The sequence below is a fragment of the Peromyscus californicus genome, unplaced genomic scaffold, assembly GCF_007827085.1.
Source record: "Peromyscus californicus insignis strain IS unplaced genomic scaffold, ASM782708v3 Scaffold_13__1_contigs__length_99412109, whole genome shotgun sequence".
Lineage (NCBI taxonomy): Eukaryota > Metazoa > Chordata > Mammalia > Rodentia > Cricetidae > Peromyscus > Peromyscus californicus.
In genome coordinates this window covers 91253567-91268627 of record NW_026294424.1, presented here as the reverse complement: position 1 = coordinate 91268627, position 15061 = coordinate 91253567, and the positions used below count along the sequence as shown (strand labels likewise).

At 46.0% G+C, this 15061-nt stretch overlaps 1 protein-coding gene and 1 long non-coding RNA gene across 2 annotated transcripts in view; one reads left to right on the top strand and one right to left on the bottom strand.

Moving 5' to 3' along the window:
* The window catches only part of Gpat3 (glycerol-3-phosphate acyltransferase 3), a 56233-nt gene extending 48528 nt beyond the window's left edge, over positions 1–7705 (bottom strand). The window contains exons 1-2 of the mRNA XM_052735521.1: positions 7551–7705; positions 6945–7258 (exon numbers count right to left, since the gene is read on the bottom strand). Of these exons, the coding sequence (XP_052591481.1) occupies positions 6945–7093 (149 nt within the window). The 5' untranslated portion in view covers positions 7094–7258; positions 7551–7705. The remainder of the gene's footprint in view (positions 1–6944; positions 7259–7550) is intronic.
* A 127-nt stretch (positions 7706–7832) lies between these two features.
* LOC128108663 (uncharacterized) lies at positions 7833–9224 on the top strand. The gene is made up of 2 exons (XR_008217573.1): positions 7833–7946; positions 8487–9224. It is a non-coding gene; the product is annotated as an uncharacterized LOC128108663 (long non-coding RNA).
* The last annotated feature ends 5837 nt before the right edge of the window (positions 9225–15061 follow it).

Here is a 15061-nt window from a genome sequence, read left to right as displayed (position 1 = left end):
CACCTACATCCCCAGCCCTCAAGTCTGATTTTACAACAAGCCAAAAGCTTGCAAAATTATAAGATTCTCACCCTAGACAATTATAACTTCTTCTAGATAATTATAACTGTAAAGAGTCAAGGACTGACTAAAGATGGAGAAAGAGATAAGGAAAACAAACAAAATCATCTAAAAATTCAAATAGTAAGGCTTACAAAAATAACACCTGGCTGTTATCTGTAGCCAAATAAGAGCTTCTTGGCAGAGTCTATCCTACGGCAGGCTGAAAATCCTGACTCCAGATTCAACTGAAAACCTGATTCTACCCCTGACAGCTGCATGCTACTGAACTCCTGCCCTAAATCAATAAGAATAATGACAGGCCCCTGTGGAATTAAGATAAATGAAAAGCAGCTTTCCTTGATTGCCATTGTTCATTATAAACAGCCTGGGTCTTCTAGCACACTGATTCTATTTCCAACATCAGAGAGGGTGTCTTTATACAAACTTGGTAATAGCCTCCTGGGAATCATGGGCATGCCTCTTCCAAAGGATGGAAAATCTTTGGTGGATGGAGGAGAGAGTAAAGAGATGACAGAATGAGCAATAGGCAAGAAGAGTCAGCTGAGTGAGTGTTCACCTTCAAAGTGAACACATTAAATCTTAGTCTTGTGAGCAGACAATACGGTGTCATACTGTCCCAACCTAAACTCTACTAAAACTCAGCACCAACTCTGTGTCAAGCACCTTCATTTCCTCTCCTAGCTTAACCCTCAGAATGATCTAATAGGATATTGGATCGGTACATGCAGAAACCAAGGCTGTGATAAAGTGACCCACCAGAGACCACAGAGCCAGAAACATGGAAGAACTTGTCCATGCCTTCATCTTATTCCTCCAAAAAAGGAGGGAGGTTACTCCTTGTTGTCCCTACTTTATTTGCATCTAGCCCTTTCTTTTGGGGTTGGCAAAAGAACCCAGGGCTGTGCCCACGATAAGCACTCTACTGAGCTGTATCCACAGCCCCCTCACTTCCTTCCTGTCCATAATTCTATATTCTCTTTCTGTTCCTTGTTTCTTTCTACTCATAAACCTCAGACCATGGAAGAGCAATCCCTCCCGACTCTCACCTTAATGGCTAACCTTACAGTTAACTTGGATGTTGAGAGCAGTGGCACCTTGCAATGTTTAACCTACACTCCTGTTGGATAAACATGAAAACCTCACACACACACTAGAGATTCTGACGATACATTTGACCATCGGGGGATTTCTCCTGAGGACACCTCCTCAGTCTGAAGTTTTGCTTCTCAGCTTGTATCCCAAAACAATTTCCCCCAATTTTAACTAATCTTTGGCATACATATTACCTAGCAGATTCTTATATACCCTTTAGAAATCACTGGTCAAAAGACTCACTAAACTGATTCTATCCCAAATATTCAAGCCCTTGTCTTCAATGCCACACCAGAGACATGTATTCATATCTAGGGACATCTAGCAACAGAGAAAGCAGAATGCAGTAGATGCACAAAAAATAATTATATGTATTCAAATATACATAATGTATATGTGTGTATATAATAGCAAATATATAAAATAATGTAATATAAATATAATATTTACAAGTATGTAGACAATAATATAATTATATATAGTAATACTGATATATAATTATATAAATATACAAAGAATAATATAATACAATAAATAAATAAACATAACAATTTTTAAATTAGAAATATTTTCTTTAAAGGAAAAAGCAAAGCTAGAATATTCAAGGCTACTATCACTACCTTAATGCCACACTGCAGGGAGATCCTGTCCTACTTAACTCAGAGAAGGAGGGCGGGAAAGGAGACATGGAGTGATAGCTCACAGAGAATGTACTGACTCCTAGACTCTCTGAGGGCATGTACAGTTCAGCATGTGTGGAGGTCAGAGGACAACTTGTCATGCTCACTTCTCTACCCTGCCCTGTGGGTTCCAGGGATCAAACTCAGGTCGGCAGGCTTGGTGACGAGTGCCATTTCACCAGGCTCCTGGTTTTTTTTTAGGATAGGATCTCACTCTGCAGCTCAACCTAGCCTCAGACTCCCAACAGCCTTGCCTCAGCCTTTTGAGTGTTGAGATTATAGGCATGACCACTATGTCAAACAAAAGGAAACGTTGATATTTCTAACTTCATGCTGGTGTTTATATGTGTTATATTGATATGCTTTAGCAGATCAAAAGGTTTGGTTCTGTTTCTACCCGTTAATAACTATCTGTAACTACCTGTTAATGACTATCAGCATATACTCATTGTACATAGTGATGGGTTTCATAAGGATATTTTCATTCAGATGCATCATCTACTTTGACCACAATCACTACATACCTGCTACTCTCCCCTCATTCACCCTCTCCCACTAGCTTCTTCCCCAGATAGTCCTTTCCACTTTCATGCATATATATATATATATATATATATGTATGTGTGCATATATATTTCTACACACACATACATATATGTGTATATATATATATATATATATATTCCATGTAGTAAAGAGAACATGTAACAATTAAAAATAATAATTCTTAGATCCTGTCTCAAAAAAACCAAAATAATAACAAATAATTCTTTCTTTTTAATTTTTTAGACTTATTTATTTTATGTGTATGGATGCTTTGCCTGCATGCACACCTGTTCACCACACATTTACAATGCCTGATGAGTCCAGAAGAGAACATTAGAACCCCTTGGAGCTGGAGTTACAGGCCACATGGGTGCTGGGAATAGAACCCAGGTTCTCTGGAAGAGCAGGTAGTGCCTTTAGCCACTGAGCCATCTCTCCTGCCCCAATAATAACAATTCTTATGAGCCATCAAGATGGCTCACAAGATGTTGTTTAAGACAAGTTCTCACTCTGTACCCTAGGCTGTCCTCAAGCTTGGAGCAATCCTCCTGTCTCAGATCTCCTGGTATGCTAGGATGACACGTGGTGGTTTCAGCGAGCTAACTGACAATATATATAAATATAAAACAAGCACCACAGTAAGCTCTTCAGCAGGCATCCAAACCCAATTCAACCTCTAGAACTTGAGTATGGTCCTTTAAAAAGCCACCTATTAACAATAAAAAAAATTAAGATAAACACACAATGACAAGGCCAAATGACCTTTTTAAACAGCATATAGTCAGGCAATGTGGCACACGACTTTAATCCAAGGACTAACAAGACAAAAGCAGGCAGCTCTCTGTGGCTTGCTTTTGTTTGTTTTTGTTTGTTAGTTTCTTGAGACAGGGTCTCCTTGTGGATCCCTTGCTGACCTGTAACTGGATATATACCCAGGCTGGCATCATACTTAGAGTTCCTCCAGGCCAGCAAAGCTAAACAGTGAGACTTGTTCTCTCTCTCTCTCTCTCTCTCTCTCTCTCTCTCTCTCTCTCTCTCTCTCTCTCTCTCTCTCTGAATATGTGTGTGTGTGTCTGTCTGTCTGTCTGTATATATCCCCCAAAGAACATTCTTGAGACAGCCTAGAACCAAGTTAACTGAGAACTCACCGAGGAATGGGAGTAACAGAAGCACCAGCTCTATAAAATTAACTTTGTAGACTGTTAATGCACAGCAAACTAAAGATGTCCTAACACTAAAGAGCTGTCATGATTCCACAGGAAATTATCACTGCACTTGGAGAAAGCAATCCACTGCAGTGAGCCTAGCCTTCCAGAAGTCTCTGAAACAGCTAGCACTGTTGTGGGGGAAGAGTGTTAACCCTGGGGTCACACCTTTCCTCCCTGATGAGTCCCTGTGAGGAGCTCCAGGCAGCCATGACCGACAGTCAGCTGATTCACAAAATGAATCTCTATCTAAATTCTGTATGGGGAACGCCCCCTAACCTAACAACTTAGTAATGAAGATGACTGCTTACATTACCTCCCACCCAGTGTCCACGATCAACAGCATACCCGCTTTAACTAGAATAACATTGCTTAGGAGAAACTGGGAGGATCAATGTGCGAAAATGCCACCAGACTCACTGCTTTGGACACCAACTTAAAACCAATTCAAAGTTCTGGAGACGAGCGTGGTGGGTGAAGAGCTTGACTAGCGTAAAGACTGGAGGTAGTGGTGCGTGCTTGGAATCCTAGAGCTTGGGATTCAAATCCTAGAGGAGAAGGGATTCAAATGTGTAAGATCATCCTCAGCTACACAACAAGATAAGGTCAGCTTGGGCTACATGAGATCCTGCCTCCCCAAAAAGAGCCTTTTTTTTAATTAAAAAAAAATGAAAAGAAAGTAGACCTCTTTTGAAAACAAACTTCCCCAATTATCAAGAAACTCACCTCTGACACTACATATCACATCAGTAATTCAAAATATGAACTTGGGAGGCCAAGACAGTCTGAAGTCAGTTCAGATGTCAGATGGGACTGTGTACTGAGTTCTGAGTTCCCGGCTAGCTTGGGCTATAGTATGTGGTGCATGTGTGGGGGTGGGGTGTATTGTATGTAGTGTGTGTGTACACGGTGTGTGTAAGTGGTGGGGGGGTAATGTGTGCTGTGCATGCTGTGTGTGTTTGGTGTTTTGTGTGTGTGTGTCTGTGTGTGTGTGTGAGTGTGTGTGTCTGTCTGTGCGTGCGCGTGCGCGTGTGCATGTGTGCGTGTGTGCATGTGTGCGTGTGTGCGTGTGTGCGTGTGTGTGTGTGTGTGTGTGTGTGTGTGTGTGTGTGTGTGTGTGTGAGTTGCTTGGGTTTAAACTCATACATATGTGGAGAGAGAGAGAGAGAGAGAGAGACTATCTCTGAAGTTTCTTTCTGCTCTAGATAGTAAACTCAGGGCCCTGTCAAACAAACTCAAGGTCAGAGCCTGGATTGGCAATCAGCTCATCAAACGTAGTAATTTGCCAGCTAAGAACAACCAGGTGGTGACTCCCTCCTTGCCATATCTTTAGCTGTCCAAAAAGATTAAAGCAAGAAAGGCAGTAATAAGCACCTAGAAGCCAGTGTGTATGATTCCCCTTATCTGGTTCTCCAAAGGGCACTGCTGCCCAGGAAACCAGCCCAGTAATTTCAGGAGCACGGGCTGGAGAGGATCATCTGCCATGTGTGGAGTGAGCACGTTAGAATGTCTAACGGGGGAAGAAACTAAAACTCACAGTGTGACAACACTGTGTAATGGTGACAGGAAGAAAGGACAGACAAAAACCATGAGGGCTGGCTGGCAAGGTGGTACACGCCTCTTCTGGGAGCCTGAGGCAGCAGGATCCAGAGTTCAAGGCCAGTCTCAGCTACATGGTGAGATGCCATCTTGGGGAAAAAAAAAGTGTGAAGCAGACTGGAGATAAAGAATCTAATATAGCTTCAAGGATTCAACAAAGAAATAGCCACAAAGAGACAGTCCAACAGGATCTGGAGGAAAGCATTAGCAGGCAGCCATGGGCTAGAGATATGCATCTAGGAACCACTCCTTTACTAAGAAAAGGCAGAGCTAAGTCCTATAGGAGGACAAAAAGTACAGGCCAAAAAAAAAAAAAAAAAAAAAAAAAAAAAAAAAAAAAAAAAAAAAAAAAACATACAAACTAACAAAAAACCTGCACAGCTGTAGGTGGTGGTAGAGACACTGGAGAAACGAAGACAGCAACCATACCAGTCATTTAATCGTAGCAAACACAGCACACCTAACACACAGGCACCCTGCTGAGGGCTCCCTGTACTGATGTGTTTTAAAACAACTATGTGGGGCAGTGTGGTAGCACATGCCTTTAATCCCAACAGTTGGGAGGCAGAGGCAGATAGATCTCTGAGGCCAGCCTGGTCTACAGAGTGAGTTCCAGGACATGCTCCAAAGCTATACAGAGAAACCCTGTCTCAGAAAAACACACACACATACACCCCTAAGTGGAAAGCTAAGTGTGATGCCTCTTATCCAGAAAACCAGAACCTCAGGAGCCTGAGGTAAATGGACTGTCAAGAATTAATGAATTTCAAAGCCAGCTAGGGCTCCAAGAGTGACAGCCTATCTCAAAACCAAACCAAGGGTTGGGGATTTAGTTCATTTCAAGGCCCTGGGTTCGGGTCCTCAGCTCTGAAAAAAGACAGACAGATGAAAATGATATGCAAATAGGTGTTGGTACTTCTACTTGGTAGATGAGTAAATAAAGTACAGAGGTCAGATTACCTTCTTAGATCAGATACTAAGAAACAGGGATGAGAGTTGGGTACCAAATCTAGGCAGATCTGTACAGCATGCGGGGGCCTCTCTTCATTAAGACCACTGCTGTTTCTCACACTAAATTCAAACAAACCTTTGAACTCTGAATCTCACAGCTCTTGCCCCGCTGCATGGAGAGGCCCTCTGAATTTTACTAAAGACCTGGATAAACTCAAGCTGAAGTGGAGTGTGGAAACTAACCGAAGGCCCAAGCTGAGGGCAGAGAACCTTTGCGAGGGTCCCTGGTTAGATAAAAAAAATCCCCATGACTCCACTAAAACAAAATCAGATTCTTCTTCTGCCACCCAGCCACCGGTTTCTTATCTTGGGCATGAAGTGGAACATGATGCCTCTGTAGGACCTCTGAAACCTGGGGCTGTAAAAACTCGAGGGAAGTAACAGCTCCAGAGGCATAGTGGGTAATAAATCTGCTGATACAGCAATTGGCTGTCATAGAGTTCATCCAGTAAGTAAAAAATAGCAGCGATGACAGAACCCAGGTGGAAGGGTTCCTGTGAGGTGGACTGGTGCTCTTGGTTGGGATCAGCCTGGCTCTCCCCGCAAATAGCGACGCAGTCTTTCTTGAAACAGCACATTAGAAACTGAAATACTCTCTCGGGTCCCTGCTCCATCCCCACTCCCCACCCCTAACCCCTACCCCCGACCCTTTGCTCAAAATGCTCCCACAGTTCTAAGTCCAGGCACTCAGCCGCTCCCGGCTCCCTAAGTTCTCAGAGCAGCCGGGGCTCCACATCCTTCCCGGCACTCACTCACCTCCAAGGTTTTCACCAGGATCTTCATGTAGATCTCCGAGATGCCTAGAGACAATCCGAAGGCCGAGGGCAACAGGATGAGGCCGACCACCAGCGTCAGCCAGGTGGACAGGAGCTTCATCGCCAGGTCTGCGCCCTCCATGTCTCGGCGCGCCCTCTGGGAGAGGTCCCCAGGAGATCCGAGCGAGGTAGGTAGCTATCCGAGTCCCAGGCTGTCCAACGCAGCTCGGAAAACACAGCCAAACACCGCGTCCCACCTGGAGCTGGGCTCCGGGGCGTCCGCGCTGCCCGCCTCACTCCCTTGGCTCTGCAGAGCGAAGGGGAGAGGGAGGGAGAACTCTCAGAACTACCGCGATCTCCTTCCCCGCTCCTCTTGGGTCCCCGCTGTCCCCGAGGGCTAACTCTCCACCAGAGGCCCAGGCCAAGCTGTGGCCACCGCCGCGGGAGCAGACCTGAGTGGCCGGGCGAGGAGACCCAGCTGGCGGCGACCTCGGGGACACCCTGGCGCGGTCAGAGCTCACGAAGGCAGCCAGGAACGCGCCCCACCCCGGGCCTGATTTCCTCCGGGTGGCGATTGCGACAACCCCGCGGTGACTCACCGAGGCCCTGGGGCAGTGAGGATCCCTGCAGGTTCCCTGCACCTCCGCGTGGGCTGCGGGCTCTGCGGGTAGCCAGCCGCTTGCTTTCAGGTGCCGGGAGCCCTTTTTCTGCACTCTGCCCTTGCCCCACCCCCCTCGCCACCCAACGGGGAGCTTCCCTGGCACGACCGCGTCCCGGGGGCACCGCTGCCTGGAGAGCCGCCGCCCTCTGCCCCGCCTCTCCCCCGCCCCCGTGCCCTGCGCTCCCAGCGAAGGTCCTTTGGGGAGCAGACTCTCCATCTTCACCCATAGAATGAACCCCTGACGCGTCCCGGAAGCTGCGGGAAATCTCGTTTTGTGAGCGTGCCAAACGACCTCCAGGGAAAGGCTTTCCGGAGGAGGAAACTGCAGGGCAAGGTGAGCAGTCACACGCCGCCGCTCCTGGCTCCCCCACATCTCCTTCCTTACCCTAGCCAGCCGCAGGGTTGACTCTTAACTGAGCAGGGAAGGAGAATGGTCGTTCGCTCTCTTTCTCTGCACAAGTCGCCTTAACCACCCTGCCAACACCTACCTGGCACAGAATAGACCCAGAAGACTGGAGTGGCAGTGTCGCAGGACTGTAATTCCAGCACTCGCACTCAGGAATCTGAGACTGGAGAAGGGTCTGGGCTGTGCAGCATTCCAATAGTCCGCCTAGGGCTAAATAGCCAGATCCCTTAAAAGGGCGGGCGGGGGGGGGGGGGTGCTGTTTGTCACTCCCCTCCCTGGAGGAGATTCCAGCCTAAGCTTCCCTGGCATACACCCACATTCAGAGCACAGACTGCAGAAAATGCTGAGCAAATGCTAACCTTCACACAACCCGCACAAGCTTCCCGGGGGTCCGCGTCCCACGCCGCTAGGGTGCTAGCGGTTACCAGAACAAAGAACAAAAATTGCTGCACGTGTATTCCGCCACAGCTCAACCAGTTTTAAGAATAAGCCTGAGAAGGGATGCCGACTGAAAGCAGTAGCGGGCCAACTGCCGAGGGCTCAGACCATCACTGAATCGGCTCTAAATTCTTAGGACCAAACTCGTTGAACAGTTGACAGTCGGGAATTATTCGGGGAGCTGTGAAAAGTCGGAGGACCAGCAAACTGAATAGAAAGTGTTAATAGTAAATATTGCAGAGAAAGCTGCTGCCACCCGCAGGGGGCGTGGAGGAAGACGGAAGCGCCTCTGCACCTCCTACCAGCAGCCCACACTTTCCTCACTAGGAAGTTGTGAAGGAAAAAGTGTCAGGAGCTTATTCTCAAAACGTCTGGGGCCAGTGAGACCGCTCATCAACAAATGTGCCTGCTGCCAAACACACTGAACTGTTTGGACCCCCATGGTGTACACGGAAAACCAATCTACCCCCTGACCCCAGGTGCTCCAGGACATGCCTCACACACACAAGATAAATAAAACATAATTTAAAAATTGGTTTTTGAGGAGCATCTACCAGGCACGATAGGAAAAACCTGTACTCCCAGCACTAGAGAAATGGAGGAGCATCTACCAGGCATGATGAGAAAAACCTGGAATCCCAGCACTTGGGAAATGGAACTCCTCTTGGACCAGGAGTTCAAGGCCAGCATGGGCTGTATGAGACTGTCTCGAAAACACAAAAGAAACATCTATGTGCAGAAATAAACATTTCTAGAAGCTGGCCAACATATCTCTGTGTATACATGTGTGATGTATATATTTAGCTCACAATCTAGGATCTACTCGCTCATTTAATACTGTCCAGGTAAAATATCTAGCCTCCCTTATTTCCTCCAACCAAAATGACTAAGGGAAGCTGAACAGTCCACCCATAGTGCCCCCTGCAGAGGAAACACACAGGCAGCCCTTGTTTCTGCTAACACACGGGGGTGCTGAATGCATCCACACCCCAGTAAGTTTTCTTGTTCATAACCAAACTTGTGGTTTGGGGTTTTGATTAGGAATGGCTCTGTAAGCAAAGCTGGATCCGGAAATCGGAAATGTGCAACAAGGGCAGTGTTCCTTCTCACCTGAACACTGCAAAGTCAGAACAGTCTTGCAAAAGACACAGGCTCACCTTGGCAACCTTAGGAAAGGAGAGGCTTTACCTCCTAGGAACCTCCTTCCCTTCCTGCCTGGAGTTTTTACCTTAATGGAAACAGAAATCTGAAATCGAGGTGTCTGTCATGCAGGGTCAGGCTCCCCTCTAAAACCCTAAGGGAGAAGCCTCTTCAAGCTTCTGTTGTTCACAGAGGCCTTGGGTTTGTGTAACTCCAGTCCCCCCCTACAGTGCTGGTGTGACCTTCTTGCTAGGCAAACTCTACCACTGAGCTACATCCTCAGCCTTTTTCTTCTCTTACAAGGACATTTAATCCTGGCTTTAGGGCCCACACTAATCTAGAAAGAAGTTATCTAAAAATCCATCACTATTTAGGCCTGCATGATGGCACACACCTTTAATCCCAACACTCAAGAAAACAAGGCAGGTGGGTCTCTTTGAGTTAAGGCCAGCCAGGGCTACATAGTCAGACCTTGACTCAAAACAAAACAAATAATACTGGTTACTGTGGCTGAATAGGACAGAGAAATTATAGGGACACAAGAAGGGAGAGTGGCCTTTCATCCCTAAGTCTGAGTGAAGTTTCTAGAACTCCAGCACAATTAACATTTCATTCTATTTTGTCTTCCTTCCTTCCTTCCTTCCTTTCTTCTTTCCTTCCTTCCTTCCTTTCATTTTTAGACAGGTTTTCACTCTGAAGTCCTAGATGACCTGGAACTTGCCCTGTAGAGTAGGCTGTCCTTGAACCCACAGAAATCCACCTGCCTTTGCTTCCTGAGTGCTGGCATTAATGATACAGGTCATCACCGATTCTCCACCTGTGTCTCAACCCCTTTGGGGGTTGAACAACCCTTTCACAGAGGTTGCCTAAAACCATAGGAAAACACGGATATTTACATTATGATTCATAACAGTAGCAAAATTACAGTTACAAAGTAGCAACGAAAATAATTTCATGGCTGGGGGTCACCACAGCATGAGGAACTGTGTATTAAGGGTCGCAGCATTGGAAGGTTGAGAACCACTGACAAAGGCCAACACACCCAGCCCACAATTGACAATTTTTCTTTGGGTTTTAAGACAAGGTCCATGTTTCTGAATAAAACCATGTGCACTTTTTTTAAGATAAGATTCAGTTAATAGTAAATGCTCAGTCTGAAATTTGTCCAGATGCCTGTTTTTCACCTCTTATCTGGGGTGTGTGTGTGTGACTGAGTCTCACGTATCCCAGGCTGCCCTCAAACTCACTCCATAGCTAAGGATGACCTTCCACTTCAGAGTCTCCTGCTCCTACCTCCTGAGTGGTGGGATGACACGTATACACTATCTTGTCTGGTTCACGTGGTACTGAGTAGCCAAACCCGGGCTTCATGCATCCTGGACAAACATTCTACCTACTAAGCTACATTCTCCAGGCCCTTGGCATGTACTTTAACAGCATCCTTTTTCACTCTCAAAGTGTTTGTGTTTTGGTGATAAATCAATACTCCCTTTATGCTTTCATAATTTCTAACATCCTTCGCAATCCTAAAATATTAGATTTTCTGGCACAACCGACCGTGAAGCCTAATCCATTCATTACTGTTCTACCCTTAACCAGTGCTTGGGGATTTGGAGAACTTTGTCAACACCTGAGGCTGAATGAAACAGTCTAGGAGATTTAGAGAAAGGCATCTCTTTGGCCTCGTGTTTTACAGGAATCTGTCTGGTGAGGTTCTGGGCTAAGGAGACTGCAGGGTGGGGGTGGGGCAGTCATGTATTCAGCTCTGCAGTCTGAGCTTAACACAGATCAGGGAATTCCGGGGAGAGGCTCTCCTTACAGATGCACTGCTTTGGGTTAGATGCTGACAACAACATCTCCATGTTGGGGGTTTTGTTCCTTAAACACCAGTGACAGCCGATGCTCTAGAAAAAGATTCTCCTGCACTATGTTTGAGTTTCAGCCTCAACTGTCATCAGTTTGGTCTTCTGTAGAGGGGTAGAAGGAATCGTGTTCCACTTGGGGAGCTGTGGTCAGTATGCAAATAAGGAAACTTAAGAGAGAAACCTATTCTAGCAACTGCTGATTTCTAAGTCATTTCAACTTAAAACAAGAAGGGTAGGCAAGCCTGCAATCTCAGCCCTTGGGAGATTCCTGTTTGAAGTCAGGCTGGGCTATATATATATAATATATATATAATCCTGTATAGGAAGAGGGGAGGTGGGGGAGAGGGAGAGAGGCAGGCAGGCAGCTGGGAGTGTAGCTTACCAATAGAGTGCATATACAAGGTCCTGGGTTCAAATAAAATAGCATACTAACACTTATTTATTTGTCTGTTTGTTGCAGTACTAGCAATCAAACCCAGGGCCTTGCACATACTAGGCCAATGCTCTACCATGTGTTATATCCCTAAGATGAGAGAAGAGAATCACTTTTTAGCCTCTCTCTCTCTCCCCTCCCTCAAGTGGTCTCTATACCCACCTCCACTGCCAACATCTGTCATTCTGGGTTAAGCACAACAGTAGGAGAAATAAATGTAAAGATCTGCTGTCGGGAGGAATGAATGCACAGGCTATGAGGAAGGAAAGCTGGAACTCTGACCCACCAGCAGTTCAGTCAGAATTTCTTCTCTGGAAAGGCCTCGGCTCTGACTGTAGAGCTTTTGGACCAATTGCCTCAGACTGCCTGGACAATCCTAGGGCAATCTTTGATTTACAGATGTCAGATATACAGACAAAATAACTTTATAGTGACATCTGGGATTAGCGTCTGAATCAGTAACTAGGGACTGTAGCTGGCCCGCCAGACACATGAAAAACATCAACTATATGTGCGAGACAATGAGGGTGAACACAAGGTTATAAAAATAATAGTTTTGACATTGTAGACCCCCACCCACTGAGAAAGAATGGGTGGTCTTCCGGGAATCCCTATGACATGTACCTAGACTTTGATACCTTCTTTGTCAAAGTTGAGCCAGAGTTCGGAGGTGTTGTTTTGACCTGTCTTTTCTCAGGGAGGTTTGTTCCAAATGGTATGCACAGATGGGCTAATAAAGTTGCTTGCTTTTCTCTTGTTAATATGTCTCCTTTTTGGAATGGCTCAGTTGCCTTTAGCCTACTGGCTATGGGTGGGTTAGGACTTCTGTTGGTCTTTTCTGTGTCGAACACACAGATTGCAAGCCCAGCGCCACTTTGAGATCTTTGGCAACAGTTAACTCTGCAGCTCACACACGATTGAGCCTGTATGATAATGAGTATTCAAAGACGATAGGTGCTCACCAACCTAAGTCAGAAGCTCATTTATTAGAAAAAGGGGGATCTGTAGGGCCCTGCCCCCCCCCATTTCGGGTAACTGTTGCCTTGCTTGCTGACCATGACCTTGATATCCTCCCTATGCTAATTCCCTCCGGGGTTTCAACCTCCTGAATGCTTAAGGGAAGTTCCTTGTCTGTGTATCCTACATAATGGGTGTTAACAGCTTAGATGCAAGATTTCTGCCCTCCGGGGTTCTCCCATGGTGCTGTAAACCTGTATTTAAGACTCCCAGCCGGGCGGTGGTGGTGCATGCCTTTAATCCCAGCACTCGGGAGGCAGAGGCAGGTGGATCTCTGTGAGTTCGAGGCCAGCCTGGGCTACAGAGTAAGTTCCAGGAGAGGCGCAAAGCTACACAGTGAAACCCTGTCTCTAAATAAATAAATAAATAAATAAATAAATAAATAAATAAATAAATAAATAAAATATGTCTCCTTTTTGCCTGGCAGTAGTGACACATGCCTTTAATCCCAGCACTCAGGGGGCAGAGGTAGGCGGATATCTGAGTTCAAGGCCAGCCTGGTCTACAGAGTGAGTTCCAGGACAGCCAGGACTGTTACACAGAGAAACCCTGTCTCAAAAGAATAACAAAGACAAAATGTGTGTCTGAGTCTTTCAAATGTTGGAATCATAAGTGTGAGCCACTATGTCTGGCCATGTGTTGGGAATTTAATCCCCAATGTGAAATGTGACATGTAAGAAGTGATGCCATAATGAAGAGTCTCTCCCCATAGAAAGATTATTCTCATTATTGCAGGAGTTCTTGATTTAAAATTTTGAGTTTGGGCTGGAGAGATGGCTCAGAGGTTAAGAGCACCGGCTGATCTTCCAGAGGTCCTGAGTTCAAGCCCCAGCAAACACATGGTGGCTCACAACCATCTGTAGAGATGAGATCTGGTGCCCTCTTCTGGTGTGCAGGCATGTATGCAGGCAGAATACTGTATACACAAATAAATAAATAAAATCTTTAAAAAAAAATGAGTTTGAGCCAGGTGGTGGTGATGCACGCCGTTAATCCCAGCACTCGGGAGGCAGAGCCAGGTGGATCTCTGTGAGTTCAAGGCCAGCCTGGGCTACCAAGTGAGTTCCAGGAGAGGCGCAAAGCTACACAGAGAAACCCTGTCTGGAAAAACCAAAAAAAAAAATAAAAATAAAAAAAAAAATATATATATATATATATATATATATATATATATATATATATCTTTAACATAAAAAAGACAAAGGAAGCTTGGGAAGTGTGCAATTCTCAGACTGAAAGCAAAAGGCTGAGACCTCACTTGAATCCTCAGATACCAAGGCCAGTGTCTAAGGACCGGAGCCATAGACCCCAGAGATCACTAGGTCCACACATTTAATTTTTTTCTGGTTTTGTTCTCACTGTCTCCTTGGCCAATTGGATGGTACCACACACGTTCAGGGAGGGTTTTCTTACCCGCTCTACTGAGCCTTCCACCTTCTCTGGACACACCTTCACAGGTACACTCGAAAACAATTCTTCACTGAGTTTCTTAGTTACTTCTCTAGACACATGGCCAAGGTAACTTACAGAAGAGTTTACTTGGGTTCACAGTTGACCATCATGGATGGGAGTAAAGCAGCAGGCAGACAAGGAAGGTTCTGGAGCAGAGCTGAGAGCTCACATCTTGAGACACAAGCATGAGACAGGGAGAAAGACAATGGAATGGCATGGGCTTTTGAAACCCCAAAGCCCCCAGTGACACACCTCCTCCTCCAACAAGGCCACACCTCCTAATCCTTCCCTAACAGTTCCACCAGTTGGGGATCAAGCTTTCAAACATATGAGCCTCTGTGGGCCATTCTCATTGCAGCCACCACGCCCAGTTTCTAGGTTTTCTTTAGTCCAGTCGAGTTGGCACCTAAGATTAACCATAGCAGACGTGACAAGGCTGGAAAGCTGCCGACTGAGCCTTCCTAAGCTCAGCGACCTCCCTTGTGCCCATCTTACTTGGCAGTGAGTGTTCCAGGACCACTGGCTCACCTACAGAAAGCTTAAATAAACCTCTGGGCCTTAGAGTCAGATAACAGGGAAGATGTGGATTACAGGAAGGCACGTAGGCTCCCTTGCTTCTAAAGAGTTTATGTGAAGGCTAGTAAGATTGGGTTGTGTAGTAAGTACAACGACTATGGAGTGCCTAATCCACAGTAAGC